General features: G+C 47.6%; 1 protein-coding gene across 1 annotated transcript in view; it reads left to right on the top strand.

Annotated features, from left to right (window-relative positions):
- Window positions 1–12,712: 12,712 nt before the first annotated feature.
- Window positions 12,713–16,844, top strand: part of Selenow (selenoprotein W) — a 4,978-nt gene continuing 846 nt past the window's right edge. The window contains exons 1-5 of the mRNA XM_031385394.1: window positions 12,713–12,855; window positions 14,840–14,864; window positions 14,973–15,026; window positions 15,201–15,275; window positions 15,355–15,453. Of these exons, the coding sequence (XP_031241254.1) occupies window positions 12,812–12,855; window positions 14,840–14,864; window positions 14,973–15,026; window positions 15,201–15,275; window positions 15,355–15,438 (282 nt within the window). The 5' untranslated portion in view covers window positions 12,713–12,811 and the 3' untranslated portion in view covers window positions 15,439–15,453. The remainder of the gene's footprint in view (window positions 12,856–14,839; window positions 14,865–14,972; window positions 15,027–15,200; window positions 15,276–15,354; window positions 15,454–16,844) is intronic.

Below are 16,844 nucleotides of genomic sequence, written 5' to 3'. Positions count from 1 at the left end.
GGGGGGACTGGAGTTGGTAACCAGGCTCCCTCCCTCCCAGGTTGCTCTGTTGGTCATGACAGAAAGAGCATGGGCCATTTACTGCATGTGGAACACACACATTTCCTGCAGCCTCACTGAATTTCCTAAGTTTGCCTTGAGGGGCCGTGGCCAGGCTGCAGGCTCCGTGACCTGGTTACAGAGACCACCACACCCAACCCATGCCATCACCCACATGGCAGTGCCCCAGTGGCCTCCTCTGGCCACTGGGGAGAGCTTCTTCCCTGCCTCTATTGAGTTTCCAGATTCCCGGTTGTTATGGACGTTCTGTGTCAGAGACCGATGTTTTTTTTATGTACTCCAGCAACCTTCCTACCTCTCATGCCCCTGCCATCTGTCCCAGCGCACACAGAAAGCACTGTTCTCTGCTCTGCAGAACATTCCTTTCTAGGATGGGAGAGAGGAAGACGTGCTAAGAATAGCCTTCAGGATGGACTTTATGGGGTATGTGTGGGAGTCTCCCCTTCACCTATTTATTTTATAGTGGTTGCTCTTTTTTTATTATTATTATTATGATGTTCTTGTCCTGGAGAAACCTTTCCAAATGTCATTAAAAAAAAGAAAGAAGGAAAGAAAGGAAGAAAGAAAGAAAGGGCATGGAAATTTTAAACCATTGAGCAGTTCTGCCTGACAAGACCCCATCTACAGCCCAGCAACATTCTGAGAGGACTGTAACATTGCTGACAGAACTCAAATCCACCACCACCAAGAGCTGCTACCAACAACATCACAAACACCCGTGGAGGAAAATAGTCTGAAGAACTGAGCTAACTGTAGAAATAAAGTGGATCGTAGTCACAGGAAGAAATTCTTGGTCCTGGTTGCTCCAGAGTTCTTATTGCCTGTGGCTGCTGAGTGCTGAGATTGGAGGTATGTGCCAACACGCCCAGCCAGAAGCAATTCTTGACTTGTTTGGCAACCAGGCATAAACTCAAAAGGGAAGATTTATAATGGCTACCTTCTGAAGAGACGGGTGCCTTACTAACCTCCTGGAAAGAGGCAATATAGGCTATAGGGAGAATGAGTTAGCTGACTCCTAGAGTCCTGGCTAGAACATAGGACCATGAACGTGGCTCAATGGTAGAGCCCCTGCCTAGAATCCCCCAGTGAGAGGCTGGGGGCGTGGCTCAGTGGTAGATCTAGGTGCCAGGAACTGAACAAGTGTTTTCTGGAAAAGCAGCACATTCTCTTAACTACTGAGCCATTATCCTATCCTTGAAGTATTTGTTTTGGTTCATGGGTTTAGAGGCTCAGCCAGTCCATCATGGTGGGGAGAGCACGGCTGAAGAGACTATTCAGGCAAGATGACCTAGAAGCACAGATAATAAACAATTGAAGGAACCAGGACAAACCCTGGTCATGGTTTCTCCAGCTGGGCCCCGCACCATAACTTTGCCCACCTCCTGGATATCAGTCATACCTTTTTGTTGTTGTTGTTTTGTTTTCAGAGAGGGTTTCTCTCTATAGCCCTGGCTGTCCTAGAACTTGCTCTGTAGACCAGGCTGGCCTTGAACTCAGAAATCCACCTGCCTCTGCCTCCCAAGTGCTGGAATTAAAGGCGTGTGCCACCACTGCCCGGCTCAGTCATATCATGAACCCATTGAGATAGCAGTGATGCACAGGATCAGAGCCCTTGGAGTCTAATCCTTTCTGGGAACTCCTCACAGACACACCCAGAAGTGTGTGTTACTTTTTTGTTTATCATGGGCACATATAGGTATCACAGAACAACTTTTGCAGGAGTTGGTTCCAGTCTTCCACTATGTGAGTTCCAGGGTTTGAACCCAGGCCTCAGGTTTGGCAGCAAGCACCTTTACCTGCTGAGCCATCTTGCAGGCCCACATTAAGATTAAATAATTGAGATTAAAATAATACATTTTAAAACTACTTTGCTAAGTGAGAAACCAAAGATCAAGTATCTTAGGATCTCATTTGTAGAACATGTACAGAATGGGCCAATCCACAGAGGCAGAAGTTATGTGTGGAGAGATGCCTCCCCCCACATTTCCTCTGACCCCAATAACCACAGTCATTGACTCTGTTCTGTTTTTGAAAAATTCACACTGGAGTGCAGGTGGAGTAAGAGCCAGAGTTTATTTTTAGCAGGAGAGAAATCGAAAGTACAGAGCAAGGCCTGCCACTGGCATCTGAATTGGCGATATTAGTTTAGGATCTCCCTTCCCTGGACAGTTAGGGTAGCCTCTTTCCTGGAGTAGGCAGCTTTCTTAGAAGCTTCCATACATACCGAACTGGGGCTAGAGAGATGGCTCAGCAGTTAAGAGCACTGACTGCTCTTCCAGAGGACCCAGCAGCTTACCACAGTCTGTTAACTACAAGATCTGTCACCCTCACAGATGCAGGCAAAACACCAATGCAGATAAAAATAAAAATAGTTTTAAAAAAGCCTCCTTTCCTCCTACAGTCCAGCCTGTTACAGATGCATTAAATACAGGAGTGTTATATACAGGTGGGCTGAGAGGCTAATGGTCTAGCCTGGGCCACACAGCAAGCCCCTGATGAGTGTGTGTGTGTGTGTGTGTGTGTGTGTGTGTGTGTGAACACAAAGTGGCTGGAAGATACTAGGGAAAGATTACTAGGGGAAAGGTAAGCTCACAGCTTGTGCATGCAGATAGCTCGGGAGAGCTATCTGCCAACCGGTGGGTGCCTGCCAGACCAGCTTCCATATTCTTCAAAATAATCCTTTTCGCTGGGCGGTGGTGGCGCATGCCTTTAATCCCAGCTTTTGGGAGGGAGAGGCAGGCAGATTTCTGAGTTTGAGGCCAGCCTGGTCTACAGAGTGAGTTCCAGGACAGCCAGGGCTACACAGAGAAACCCTGTCTCAAAAAACCCAAAAACCCAACCCCCCCCCCAAAAAAAATCCTTTTCTTTCTCTAATCTTATCCATTTGGCTATCTCAGACACCAACTGACCTTGCTTTGAAAAATAAGGCCAGGCTTGGTGGCACACACCTTCATTCTCTGCACGTGGAAAGCAGAGGCATAGTGACTCTACATAGTGAGACTCTGTTCAAACAAAAACCAAAAAGGCATGTTATCTTTGTGTGTGTGTGTGTGTGTGTGTGTGTGTGTGTGTGTGTGTGCCTGTGCATGCAACTGCAGAGGCCAGAAGAGGGCAGTAGATCCCTCAGAGCTGGAGTTACAAGGGTCTTGAGCTTGGTTTTTGGGAACAAAACTCCAGTTGCTTGGAAGGGCAGCAAGTCTTCCAATCATGAGCCATTAATCCAGCCCCTGATCTTTCTGTTTGAGCCCTAATAAGAACACTGGCTGCTCTTCTAGAGGACCCTGGTTCAATTGCCAACAACCCACATTGTGGCTCACAGCCATCTGTAATTCCAGTCTCAGGTGATCCACTGCCCTCTTCTGGCCACCACTGGAATTGCACCTTTAATCCCAGCACTCAGGTTGGAGAAAGTGAGTTTGAGGCCAGCCTTGTCTACAGAATGACTTCCAGGTCTACACAGAGAAACCTTGTTTTGAAAAAACCAAAATCTTGAAAATCAAAAACAAAAACAAAAACAAAACGAAAGAAAAATCCAAAATCATTATCATCGTAGCCATAAGTTCAGAAATTTATTTCAGCTGGGCAGTGGTGGCGCACGCCTTTAATCCCAGCACTTGGGAGGCAGAGGCAGGCGGATTTCTGAGTTCGAGGCCAGCCTGGTCTACAGAGTGAGTTCCAGGACAGCCAGGGCTATACAGAGAAACCCTGTCTCAAAAGACAAAAAAAGAAAAAAGAAAAAAGAAAGAAAGAAAGAAAGAAAGAAAGAAAGAAAGAAATATTGGGTGTGGTATCAAACATCTACAGTCAGTCTCAGAACCTGGAGATAGAGGCACGAGGATGAGAACTTCAAGGTCATCCTTGGCTACATAGTGAGTTGAAGGTCAGGCTAATTTACATGAGATCTGATTTGAGGGGTTTGGGGGAGAGGAGAGGAGAGGAGGTGAAGGGAGGGGGAGAACTGAGGATGGAGTGAGTTGGGTGTGCTTCTGCAAAAACAAGAATCCCATGTGGCCTCAGTGGTGGGGAAGGGACAGGTAGCAGAAGACAATCAGAGGTAAGAGGCCACATCCTGCAGAGACTGTTGACCCTCCCTCCCTGAGGACTTTGCCAGTGGAGAGAGCAAGCTGTGGCCAGCAGGACCTGGTGCCCTCTGGTGGCTGTGTTGAGGACCAGGCACACCTTTAGTTAGTCCTAGCATTCAGGAAAGGCTGAGGCTGGTGGATCTCTGCGAGTTTGAGGCCAGTCTGGTATATGGCATAGATCCATGCCATCCGGGCATATGCAGTGAGACTCTATATCTATTTCTATGTTTTTGTTTGTTTTGTTTTTTTTAACTATTTTGACTATTTTTATTTATATGTACATAATGGATGTGTATGCTACATGTATGCAGGTGTCTCTGGAGGTTAGATCTCTTGGAGCCAGAGTTAGACAAAGTTGTGAACTGCCCCAACCTGGGTGCTAAGAACTGAACTCAGATCCTCTGGAAGAGAAGCAAGTGCTTTTAAGCAGAGCCAGCTCTCCAGCCCCTGTTTCTTGTTTCATTGAGATAGGGTTTCACTGTGTAGCTCAGATTGCCTGTAGTTCACAGACTTCTGCCCACCTCTTGGAGTGCTGGGATTAAAGATGTGTGCCACCATGCCCAGCTTATGAGACCCTTTTTTAAAAAGATAGAAAAACTGTGACTGGAGAGAGATGGCTCAGCAGTTAAGAGCACTGGCTGCTCTTCTAGAAGTCCTGAGTTCAGTTCCCAGCAACCACATGATGGCTCACAACTATCTGTAGTGGGGTCTGATGCCCTCTTCTGGTGTGTCTGAAGAGAATGACAGTGTACTCACATACATAAAATTAATTAATTAATTAATTAATCAATCTTTAAAAAATTAGAAAAACCAGGTATAGAGAGATGGCTCAGTGGTTAAGAGCATTTGCTGGTCTTCCAGAAGACTTGGGTTTGATACCAGCACCCAAAAGGATGCACAACTGTCTAACTCTAGTCCTAAGAGATCCTATGACCTCTCCTGGTCTCCTTGGGCACAAGGCATGCCACGGTGCATATACATACATGCAGGAAAAATATCCATACACTTAAAAATAAAATTTAAAAAGTCTTGAAAAAAATAGGAAAAAACAAAAAACCAAAAACGGGTGGTGGTGGCAAATGCCTTTAATTCCAGTACTTGGGAAGCAGAGGCAAACAGATTTCTGTGAGTTCAAGGCCAGCCTGGTCTACACAGAGAGTCCCAGGACAGCCAGGGCTATACAGAGATATCCTGTCTTGAAAAACCAAAATGAATGAATGAATGAATGAATAGAAAAAAAGAGAACAAAAATACCTTTAATAAGACCTATTATGTGATCTGTGTGTGTGTTCATTGAGTGTGTATGCATATGTGTGTGCATCTGTCTCTGTATGTTTTGTGTGTATAGGTCAGAGGTCAATGTCAGGTGTCAGTTACTCTCCACCATATTTTTTGTTTTTATTTTTGGTGGTCCTGAGGATCGAACCCAGGACCAGATGCACCCTGAGCAAGCAAGCACTCTGCCACTGTACTACTTTGCAACTCCCCCACCCCAGATGAGGTCTCTTATTGAACTGAGAATTCTGGATTTGCCTAGGCTGGGTGGCCAGCTAGCTCCAGGGCTCTCTGCTTGTCTTGCCTCCTTAGTGCTGAGGTTACAGGTACCACAACAAGCTTAGCCTTTGTGTCAGCACTGGGGCTCAAACTCAGGACCCTCATGTTTATATGTAGTAAGCACTTTACCCACTGAGTCATCTCCCTAGCCCCTATGTATATGATTTTGGGGCTTAGGAGGTTATATTGCTCAAAGGATGTAATTTTACAAAATTTAAAATTGTTTTTTTTGGGGGGCTGGAGAGATGGCTCAGAGGTTAAGAGCACCTACTGCTCTTCTGAAGGTCCTGAGTTCAAATCCCAGCAACCATATGGTGGCTCAACCATCCCTAATGAGATCTGACACCCTGAAGACAGCTACAGTGTACACACACACACACACACACACACACACACACACACACATATATATAATAAATAAATATTTTAAAAAATTGGTTTTTTTGTTTTTGTTTTTGTTTTTTAAAATGAACCATTTTGTCTTAGTTAGGATTTTACTGCTGTCAACAGACACTATGACCAAGTCAACTCTTATAAGGACAACATTTAACTGGGGCTGGCTTACAGGTTCAGAGGTTCAGTCCATTATCATCAAGGTGGGAACGTGGCAGCATCCAGTCAGTCATGGTGCAGGAGGAGCTGAGAGTTCTATATCTTCATCTGGAGGCTGCTAGCAGAATACTGGCTTCCAGGCAGCTAGGATGAGGGTCTTATAGTCCATACTCACGGTGACACACCTATTCCGACCAGGTCACACCTACTCCAATAAGGCCACCCCTTCTAATCATGCCACTCCCAGGGCGGAACATATACAAACCATCACATTCTACTCCCTGGTCCAAACATATGAGTCTATGGGGGCTATACCTAAACATAACACATAACAATAATAAAAAATAAATTTAGTCCAACTTTTTTTTTGTTTTGTTTTTCGAGACAGGGTTTCTCTGTGTAGCCCTGGCTGTCCTGGAACTCACTCTGTAGACCAGGCTGGCCTCTTGAACTGAGAAATCTGCCTGCCTCTGCCTCCCAAGGGCTGGGATTAAAGGCGTTTAGTCCAACTTCTAAAGTCCCCATAGTCTATAGCAATCTCAACAATGTTAAAAGTTCAAAGTTCAAAGTCTCTTCTGAGACTCATCCAATCACTTAACTGTAATCTGCAAAGCAAGACAGAAAACCACCTGGGCAAACTCAAACTCTGCATCTCCATGTTTGATGTCAATGTGGTCTTCTGATCTCCAACTCCTTTTTCATCGTTGTTGACTGAAACAAAGTTCTTTCTCCTGGGATGGTTCCACTCTCTGTTAGCAGCTTTCCTCAGCAGCTAGCCATAGCTGTGGCATCTCAAACATCTTGGGGTCTCCAAGAAAACTTCAACTTTACAGCTTCTTGTTCCAGTGTCTGCGATCCACACATGATCTTCTGGGCTCCTCCAAAGGGCTTAGGTTACTTCTCCAGCTCTGCCCTCTGTAGCAGTCTAAGCTCAGGTTGATCCACTCCACTGCTGCTGCTGCTCTTGACTATGATCTTATCTCCAACACAATGGGTCTCCTGCTACAACTAGGCTTCACCAATAGCCTCTCATAGGCTCTCTTCATGGTGCCAAACCACAAAACCTTTGCATGACCCCTTTAGTCCTGAGCCATCAATCGCAACTGAGGCTGCACTTTCACCAATGGCCTTCCATGGCCTCTCACAGTGCCAAGCCTCAGCTGCTCTTCATAACACCTGCAAAACCAGTACCACCTGGGTGACTCTTACACATTACCAAGTCCAGCTGCAGGTGAGGCACAACCTTGGCTATCTCTGGAACACAGCTTCTTTGCACTCTCAGAAAACATTTCCCAGGGCCAAGCATATACAAACCAACACCACATTTATTTTAAAGAATTTCCTGCCAGGCAGTGGTGGCGCATGCCTTTAATCCCAGCACTTGAGAGGCAGAGGCAGGCAGATTTCTGAGTTCGAGGCCAGCCTGGTCTACAGAGTGAGTTCCAGGACAGCCAGGGCTACCCAGAGAAACCTTGTCTCAAAAAACAAAACAAAGCAAAACAAAAAAACCCCAAAAAACAAAAACAAAACAAACCAAACAAACAAACAGAAGAATTTCCTGGGCTGGAGAGATGGCTCAGTGGTTAAGAGCACTGACTGTTCTTCTAGAGGTTCTGAGTTCAATTCCCAGCAACCACATAGTGGCTCACAACCATGTGTAATGGGATCTGATGCCCTATTCTGGTGTGTCTGAAGACAGCTATAGTGTACTCATACGCAAAATAAATAAATCTAAAGATTTTCCTGCTGGGTGGTACTGGTGCATGCCTTTAATCCCAGCACTCTAGAGGCAGAGGCAGGCAGGTCTCTGTGAGTTGGAGGCTAGCCTGGTCTACAGAGCAAGAGCAAGTTCTAGGATAGCCAGAGCCACATGAAGAAACCCTATTTTGGGAGTGGTGGAGAATCCGTGGGCTGGAGGAGACAGCTCACTGGGAAAAGTGATTCACTAATGTTTGTGGAAGTATGAGGACTAGAATGGGCATGGAGACCTTCCTGTAATCTTAGCACTCAAGAGGTGTGTACACAGGGGACCCCACAACAAGCTGACTACTAAGTTAAATGAAACAAAAAGCTCTGGGTTCAGCCAGAGACCCTGCTTTATTTAGTGTGTGGTACAGAGTGAATGAGAAAGACACTAAGTGTCAACCTTTGGCCTCCACACCCTCCTATGCATCCATGCACATACCACACACATGTGTAAAAATGAATAAGAGGAACTTGGGAGGCAGAGGCAGGAGGATTTCTGAGTTTGAGGCCAGCCTGGTCTACAGAGTGAGTTCCAGGACAACCAGGGCTATGCAGATAAACCCTATCTCAGAAAACCAAAAGAAGAAGAAGAAGAAGAAGAAGGAGAAGAAGAAGAAGAAGGAGAAGAAGAAGAAGAAGGAGGAGAAGGAGAAGGAGAAGGAGAAGGAGAAGGAGAAGGAGAAGGAGAAGAAGAAGAAGAGGAAGAAGAAGAAGAAGAAGAAGAAGAAGAAGAAGAAGAAGAAGAAGAAGAGGAAGAAGAAGAAAAGAACTTGCTAATCCCTCCCCTCTTGGCACCAGGCTTTGAAACCATGACCGCAAACATACCAGGCAATCACTCTTTTTCCCATTAATTTATTTCTTTTATTTAGTTTACATTTTGATTGCTGGCCCCTCCCCATTATCCCTCCCCTTCTTCTATGAGAGGGTGGACCCCTGGGTGTCTCCTCCACCCCCTGCACATCAAATCTCTGCAGAGCTAGGTTCATCTTCTCCCACTGAGGCCAGACAGGGGAGCGCAGTTAGGAGAACCAATTCCACAGATAGGCAACAGCTTTAGAGACAGCCCTGCTGCCGTCACTGGGGACCCACGTGGAGACCAGGCTGAACACCAAGCACTCTACTTCCTAAACCACATCCGCAGCTCCTCCCTGGTTGGTACCATGCAGGATCTCTTCAGACGAGCCACAGCCTCAGCTGACAGTTTTGTTTTTCAATGGGGGAAATCTATCTTTTTTAGAAAGGATTTTTAAATTTATGTGTAGGAGTATTTTGTCTGCATGTCTGTATGTGGACCACATGCATGCATGATGCCCACATAAAGCCCGAAGAGGTGAGCCAACATGTGGTTGCTGGGAACCAAACCTGGGTCCTCTGCATGAACAGCCAGTGCTGTTCTTAACCCTGAGCTGTCTCTTCACTCCAAATCTACCTTTTTGTATATTGCTATTTTATTTATTTGTTTCAGAGCTCAAGGATGATTTATTACAACTTAAAAGTAGGGACAACAGGTCACACAAACTGGAATGCTCTGAGGAGCAAGATAGAGGAGAGAAAGAGAAAGCTGGGGCTTTAGAGATGGCTCAGCGGTTAAGTGCACCGGTTGCTTGATCCTAAGTTCAATTCCCAACACCCACATGGTGCCTCATGACCCCAGACCAGAATTCAATGCTTTCACAGTTTGCTAGCAATCCAGGTATGGTGAACCTCCATGGTGCAAGTGACACAGACCTCAGACTGAGCCCCAGTAATGCAGACTGGGATTTAAACCTCCCGCAAAGTACACTAGACACACACTAGAGACTCCTTGTAGTATTTTGGAAGCGAGAAGAGTGGAGTCTGATTCCTTTTTCTGGAGTGCATGAAGACAGAGCACTCATAAACATAAAATAAACAAATCTTAAAAAAAGAAAGCCTTGCTCTCTGTAAACAGACAGGCAGTTACTTGGTGTGTGTGTGTGTGTTTGTGTGTGTGTGTGTGTCTTGTGTGCTCGGCTGGCTAGGTGAGTTCATGTGCACAGTGTGTGTGCGGTGAGTACTCTCAGAGGCCAGATAAGGACGTCAGAGTCACGGGGTTGTGAGCTGCCATGTGGGAGCTGCAAACTGAACCTAGATTCTCCACAAGAGTAGCCAGTATGGCTGGGCGGTGGTGGCACAGGCCTTTAATCCCAGCACTTGGGAGGCAGAGGCAGGCGGATTTCTGAGTTCGAGGCCAGCCTGGTCTACAGAGTGAGTTTCAGGACAGCCAGGGCTATACAGAGAAACCCTGTCTTGAAAAACCAAAAAAAGAAACAAACAAAAAACCAAAAAAACAAAACAAAACAAAACAAAAAAGTAGCCAATACTTTTTTCTTTCTTTCTTTCTTTCTTTCTTTCTTTCTTTCTTTCTTTCTTTCTTTCTTTTTTTGATTTCGAGACAGGGTTTTTCTGTATAGCCCTGGCTGTGCTGGAACTCACTCTTTAAAATGACAAATGGTTGAGATATTTTAGTTGCCCTGACTTAGCTATTAAGCATGGAATACTTGTATTGAAATGACTTGGTGCAACCCATAAAAGTTCATGATGATTGTGCCATTTCTTTTTTCTTTTGTTTTGTTTTGTTTTTTGTTTTTTCAAGACAGGGTTTCTCTGTGTAGCCAGTACTCTTTCTTAACCACTGATCCATCTCTTTAGCCTGTGAGTAATTCATCTACAAGCCAAGTAGCTTCAAAAGTGGCCAGTGACCACCAGAAGTGACACCAGAGCTGTGGATCAGTTTTCCTTTCAGTCCTCCCTGTAACCAGCTCTGCAGCAACTTGACCTCTGGATTTCTGGCCTCCAGGAGCATGAGATGAGGCGTGTCTGCAGTGTAAGCTACTGAGGTAGGGCACTTTGTGAGGGCGAGTAAACCGGTACAGCTTGTGTCGTACACAAAGCAGAGTTTTTCAGAAAGAATTGTTTTCCCTCCGTGTTGCAGGGAAAGCAGGAGTCAAGGGTGAAAGGGTTAAATCAGTATGTGCAAAGGCCCTGGGACAAGAATGTGGCTGAGGTCCCTACTAGAACCTCAATGGTCCCTGTCACTGGGGTGTTGGGAGAAAGGGTCAGAGGGACCCTATAGGACCTAGTAGCATGGATAAGCTATGCTAAGGTTTGGGATTTTGTCCCAAGGATGTTGGGAGTCACAGGGATACTTGAGCTATGGGACATGACACTTGACTCAGTTCCTTGTTCTTCAACGGGTCCTCAGTCCGGAGACAGAGAGGATGGGGCACTGAATTTAGTCTGTTGGAAATGCCCAGTGAGGACACAGAAGGTTCCTGGTTATCTCCACTGAGTTCTCCCCATCACACACAACAGATTCTGGCTCTAATTCTTTCCAGGAATCCAAGTGCACGAACACACCATCCTTTTAGGGAAATACAGTTTTCTCACTGCTTTTAGGCCTCTGAATCCTCAGTTGCCAACTCACTCCTGTGAAATTAAGTGGGGAGGGAAGGATTCAAATTTTATTTTTCTGTGGGAGAATCACACAGCCCATCATCTGCATACAGGGTAGGGTGCTGATGGGGAACCAGAGGGCTAGGTGGGAAAATTTCCTTATTTGGTCCCTAGTTGACCATTGGTGGGGATAGCCAGTTGAAGTCAGTTAAAGAAGTCAGGTGACAGATAAGCATCTCTGCTGCTGAGCCATCCTTGGTGGAGGTGGAGGGGGGTAGAGGTAGGGGAGAGAGGGGGTAGGTATGCCATGCCGTTGTTCATAGGCTGTAGAGGATAAGAAACTAGAGAGCAAAGCTTAAATTCTGTGTGAATGAATATCTCGTTATCTGTTTCAAGCTTTCAAGGAGGAGAGAGTGAGGCTCAGGAATCCTAAACCCTTAAATCATTTTGTTCACTTTTACCTTTTTTTCCCCGTTGAGACAATCTCTCTATGTAGACCAGTCTGTCCTGGAGCATTCTACATAGGCTAGACTGGCGTGGAACCCACAGAGATTTCTTGACTGCTGGCATTAAAGGCAACCCCTGAATTTTTTGTTTTGAGACAACTGTTCATGTAGCCCAGACTAGCGTCAAACTCCCTATGTAGCAAGGATAACCTTGAACTCAATCCTTCAGTCTCCTCTTCCCAAATGCTGGGATAACAGGCTTGTACCACAGCCCCCAGATGGGGTGCTAGGGATCCAAACCAGGGCTTTATACAGGCTAGGCAAGTTCTCTACCAACTGCGCTACAGCCCAAGTGTCATTCCAGGACTTTCTATATACCCTTCTGCTGGAAGGCGCAAAAAGAGGGGCTGCACGGTTTTTGGGGTGCGCTGGGAGTCTGCGATGAGACAGCTGGGCCTAAAGCGCACCCTGGGACTCCCAGTTTCAGTTTTTCAGACCTAAGGTCCATTTACTCTGAATCAAATTAGGGCTGGCGAGGAGGAATCCATCCCAATTGCCTCCCGATGCATGCCTCAATTTCCCTGCTCTGCCCCTCTCAGCCACACTGTAACTGAACTTCAGTCTCAACCTATTCTCTGCCTCGAGCCACCGCCCTGAGGGCTGAACCATTATGGCATAGGGAGGGGACAGAGAGGGGCTCTCAGGTTACTAGTCCCAGGGACGCCGTCTGTGGAGACAACCCCAGATATCAAGAGAACAATATGGAGTCTTGCGTTGAGGGTCGCACCCGTGGCCACAGACCCCGCTGTACTCCAGAACCTCGGTCCTCGCGCCACCCAGCTCCCCCCACGTACTTGGTTTGCTCTGACTCCTGAGTTAGTCGGCTCTGCGCACGGCCCCAAGCGCAGAGCTCTAGGTCCTTGTTGCTCGAGGGTCGGGTCCTCGAGTTGTGCGGGGATGCGACGAGCAGCAATGGCGCTCGCCGTTCGAGTCGTGTATTGGTAAGTCCAGGTGACTGCAGTTCCCCCTTTTCCTGCTCCCGGCTCTTTGTACCAGGGACTCCCTTCTCTGCTCCCCATCCTTTGTGCCAGGAAACCGTTCCCCCGCCCCCCTTTTCTCTGCTCCTCAGCCTGTCTACCAGGGTCTGGTGGCCGAGTACGATGACTGTATTTCAGACCCAAAGGGAAGGATTTCCAAGCGGGTGGGATGGAGGTAACAGAGACTTGAGCCCGCTCCCCCGCATCTGACATCTGAATGGCAGCTCATCAGTGAAAGTGGAAACTGATGCTTGGGTCCTCTTTAAACACGTGACTCAGCGCTGAGCGGAGGGGGGAAGGGTAGCATCGGGTTTCTCTGGAGACCTTTACCTCCGTACAGGCTGTTTCCCTTCCCCCTTTATGAGCAGCACTGGGTTAGAGAAGGCTGAGAGCTGTCCTGCTGGATTTAGCGAAGTCTAAGATACGTGGTGTGGTGTAGTTGGGGATTGACTCATAAGCGCTGTTGGGAGGTCTGGGGATGTCCTGTACCTGGATTGTAGTGTGAGTTAACAGTGGTCGCACCTCCCAGTGTGTACACGAAAAAGGGCGAGTTGGGCCGTGCGGTGGTGGCACATCACCCAGCACTTTAATCCCAGCACTTGGGAGGCAGAGGCAGGTGGATTTCTGAGTTTGAGGCCAGGCTGGTCTACGGAGTGAGTTCCAGGACAGCCAGGGATACACAGAGAAACCCTGTCTCGAAAAACCAAAAACAAAAAAAAAAGAAAGAAAGAAAAGAAAAAGGGGGAATTGAGCCACGGAATGGTGGTGGTGGTGCACACTTTTAATCACTCGGAGGCAGAGGCAGGTAGATACTTCCAGGCCAGCCCGGTCTGCTTGTTAGAAGCATCCAGGGTACCCTGTGCCCTCAAAAGGAAAAGTATTATGGGATAGATTGTAGGGGGTGAGGATGTAGCTCAGTGGTAGAGTGTTTGCCTCAAGTGCACCAGGTCGTAGGTTTGGTTCCCAGCAATACAAATAACAAAACAAACCAAAAACCTCTTACTGGCCTTTGATCAGTGGGTGCTGGTGCTGTTAACTCCAGTCCTTTTCTGGCCTCAGTTTCCCCTTCTGTAGTGTGAAGGGGGTGAATGTTGGTTAGTTACCTGTCAGCACTATAATTGTGCCCCTTCTAGAAAGGCCAGCCGTTTTCTCTTGATGGCTTTTTTCTCCATCTGCATCTGATACTCAGCTGGCATGCAGTAAGTGCTTAATAAGTGCTTGCTGAATGGATTCCGCACCCCTGAAGTCCCTTGAAGGCTCACCAGTCATTCTGTCTCCATCTTACAGGGGAGGAAACTGAGGCTGGAAATGAAGCAGGGCCAACCTGAGGTCTTCCTAGGGATAACTCCGTAACTGGAATCTGGGTTTCCTGGTCTACCTAGCAGTGTGGTTCCCACCCCCACCCCCTTGAGGGGTCTGACTAGTCCCCAGTTCTCAGGATGTCTTTCAAAAGCCTGTTTTGATAGGTTGAGGCTCCCAAGAGGCCACTGCACCAGATTCCTGGCACAAAATGGCCTGAGGGAGGGGATGTGGAGCTGGGGAGAGCTCGGATTCCTGAGTGACAGCCAGGCGGGGGAGGGAGGAGGTGGGTGAGATTCTACTGAGGCAGCATTTGTCCTAATTTACTTCGCTCTGTTTCCCTCCCCATTGTCATCTCTGTGTGGAACCTGTGATCTTTTTTTCCCCACCCTCTCCTCCTCCCGTCGGTCTTGGCTCTCTTGTTTGGGGTGAGCTTTCTTTGTATCTCTGCATTGCCGCACACATCTCTGTGTGTGATGGGCGCATCTTCCCCTCTTTTGAGGGTCTTTGTCACCTCTGCATTCTCATCCGGATCTCTGTCTCTCTTTGCCTTTATCTCCCTGCTATTGCCTGCCTCCCTCCGGTACCTGTACTGCCTTGGATCCGTGCTGTCCTGGTGGACTTGGACAACCCTGGATTCACCTGACAGTGGAGCTTGAGGCTATAAGCCCAAGGTGAGTGAAGTTTCTCAGGAGGGAAGTAGCTCAGGGTGGGTGTACCATGGAGGGTGGGTTGCTGGGCCTGGCTGTGTTAACCCCACCGCCACCCTGTACCGTTTCCAGTATCTCCAACTCAAGGAGAAGCTAGAACATGAGTTCCCCGGATGCCTGGACATCGTGAGTCTTATTCACGCCGTGCCTTATCTATCCCTTGGGACTGGGAGGCAGTGGGAATGGGTTAGGCTAATCCTCTCTATTCTTTTGGTTTATGTTCTTCACTCCCTGGGATGTGATGGAGAAGGTATCCCTGAGAGGTCATCTTAACCCCCTCTTAATGCTTTCTTTTCTCAGTGCGGCGAGGGGACTCCCCAGGTCACCGGGTTCTTTGAAGTGACAGTAGCCGGGAAGTTGGTTCACTCCAAGAAGGTAAGTCCTGCCTTGTAGGGGGTGAGTGTAGGTTGGTCTGTGTGTGGAGATTAGTTCAACTCTCCTTTCTGCTCCTCAGAGAGGTGATGGCTACGTGGATACAGAGAGCAAGTTCCGGAAACTGGTGACCGCCATCAAAGCCGCCTTGGCTCAGTGCCAGTGAGCCCTAGAGGCAGGGGTAAGGGAGACTGCTGGGAGAGGGGTGCCACCTTGGCGTAGTGTATCTTTCCCTGTGTGTGGACTCTCTGAGTGGAGAGTGGGAGATGGCCACATCCCAGGGGTCCCTGGAGCCAGGAAGGCTGGGAGTCATACGTGGTAGGTTGCAGAATGGTATTGGGGAGGGGATGGAGGCAGGGGCTTACCTTAAGTGCCCTTCTTTCTTTTTTTTTTAAAGATTTATTTATTTATTTATTTATTTATTTATTATATGTAAGTACACTGTAACTGTCTTTAGACACCCCAGAAGAGGCCATCAGATCCCATTACAGGGTGGTTGTGAGCCACCATGTGGTTGCTGGGATTTGAACTCAGGACCTCTGAAAGAGCAGTCAGTGCTCTTAACCACTGAGCCATCTCTCCAGCCCCTTCTTGATTCAGGAATGGAAGATGCTAAAGGAAGTCAGGCTTGTGGTTGAGGACGTGGCTCAATTGGTAGAGTACTCAGCTACTGTGCAGGAAGCTCAGACTTCCAACTCCAGCAGTAACGCAGGGGTAAAGTGACTTATGCCTATAGTCTCAGCACTAGGGAAGGGAGGAATGAGCATTCCCAAGGCTGAGGCGGAAGGATTGCCATGAGTTAGAAGCCAACCCAGACCTCATGAGACCGTGTCTGAACAAAACAAAAGAACGAGACTAGAAAGTTGTGTCAGCAGCAAAGAGCACTGGCTGCTCTTGCAGAGGACGTGGGGTCAGTTCCTGGTATTGACAAGGTGGTTCATGATTATCTATAACCCTAGCTCCAGAGGAGCCGACAACCCCTTCTGGCCTCTGAAGGCATGGCACACACATGGTGCTTCCTAACTCCAGTTCCAGGGAATCGAATGTGTTCTTTTGACCTCCATGGGCACCAAGCACTCAGGTTCTTACAGGCAAAACACTAAACACATAGAATAAAATGAATAAATCTAACAACAGAAAGTGCTGTTAAAGAGCCCTAGCAGGCTGGGCAGTGCTGGTGTACACCTTTAATCCCAGCACTTAGGAGACAGAGGCAGGAGGATTTCTGAGTTGGAGGACAGCCTGGTCTACAGAGTGAGTTCCAGGACATCCAGGGCTACACAGAGAAACCCTGTCTTGAAGGAAAAAAAAAAAAAGAACCCTAGCAGTTTGGCCCTGGGTCACCTTTTGCCCCTTTTGACATGACCGGGGGCCATGTGGGAGCAGGTGAAGGACTTGTGTCTAACCTGGTGTCTTCTGGAATACAGCCCTGTGCCCTTTCACAGCACACTCTCAGTTTTATTTTATTTTATTAGTACTGGGGCTTGAACTCTGCTTCATACATGCTCTACCACTGAGCCACGCCCCCAGCCCCTCACTGGGGGATTCTAGGCAGGGGCTCTACCACTGATC

This window comes from Mastomys coucha, unplaced genomic scaffold (genome assembly GCF_008632895.1).
Source record: "Mastomys coucha isolate ucsf_1 unplaced genomic scaffold, UCSF_Mcou_1 pScaffold21, whole genome shotgun sequence".
NCBI classification, from domain to species: Eukaryota; Metazoa; Chordata; class Mammalia; order Rodentia; family Muridae; genus Mastomys; species Mastomys coucha.
The sequence above is the reverse complement of the archived record's forward strand: the minus strand, read 5'-3'. Positions and strand labels throughout refer to the sequence as shown.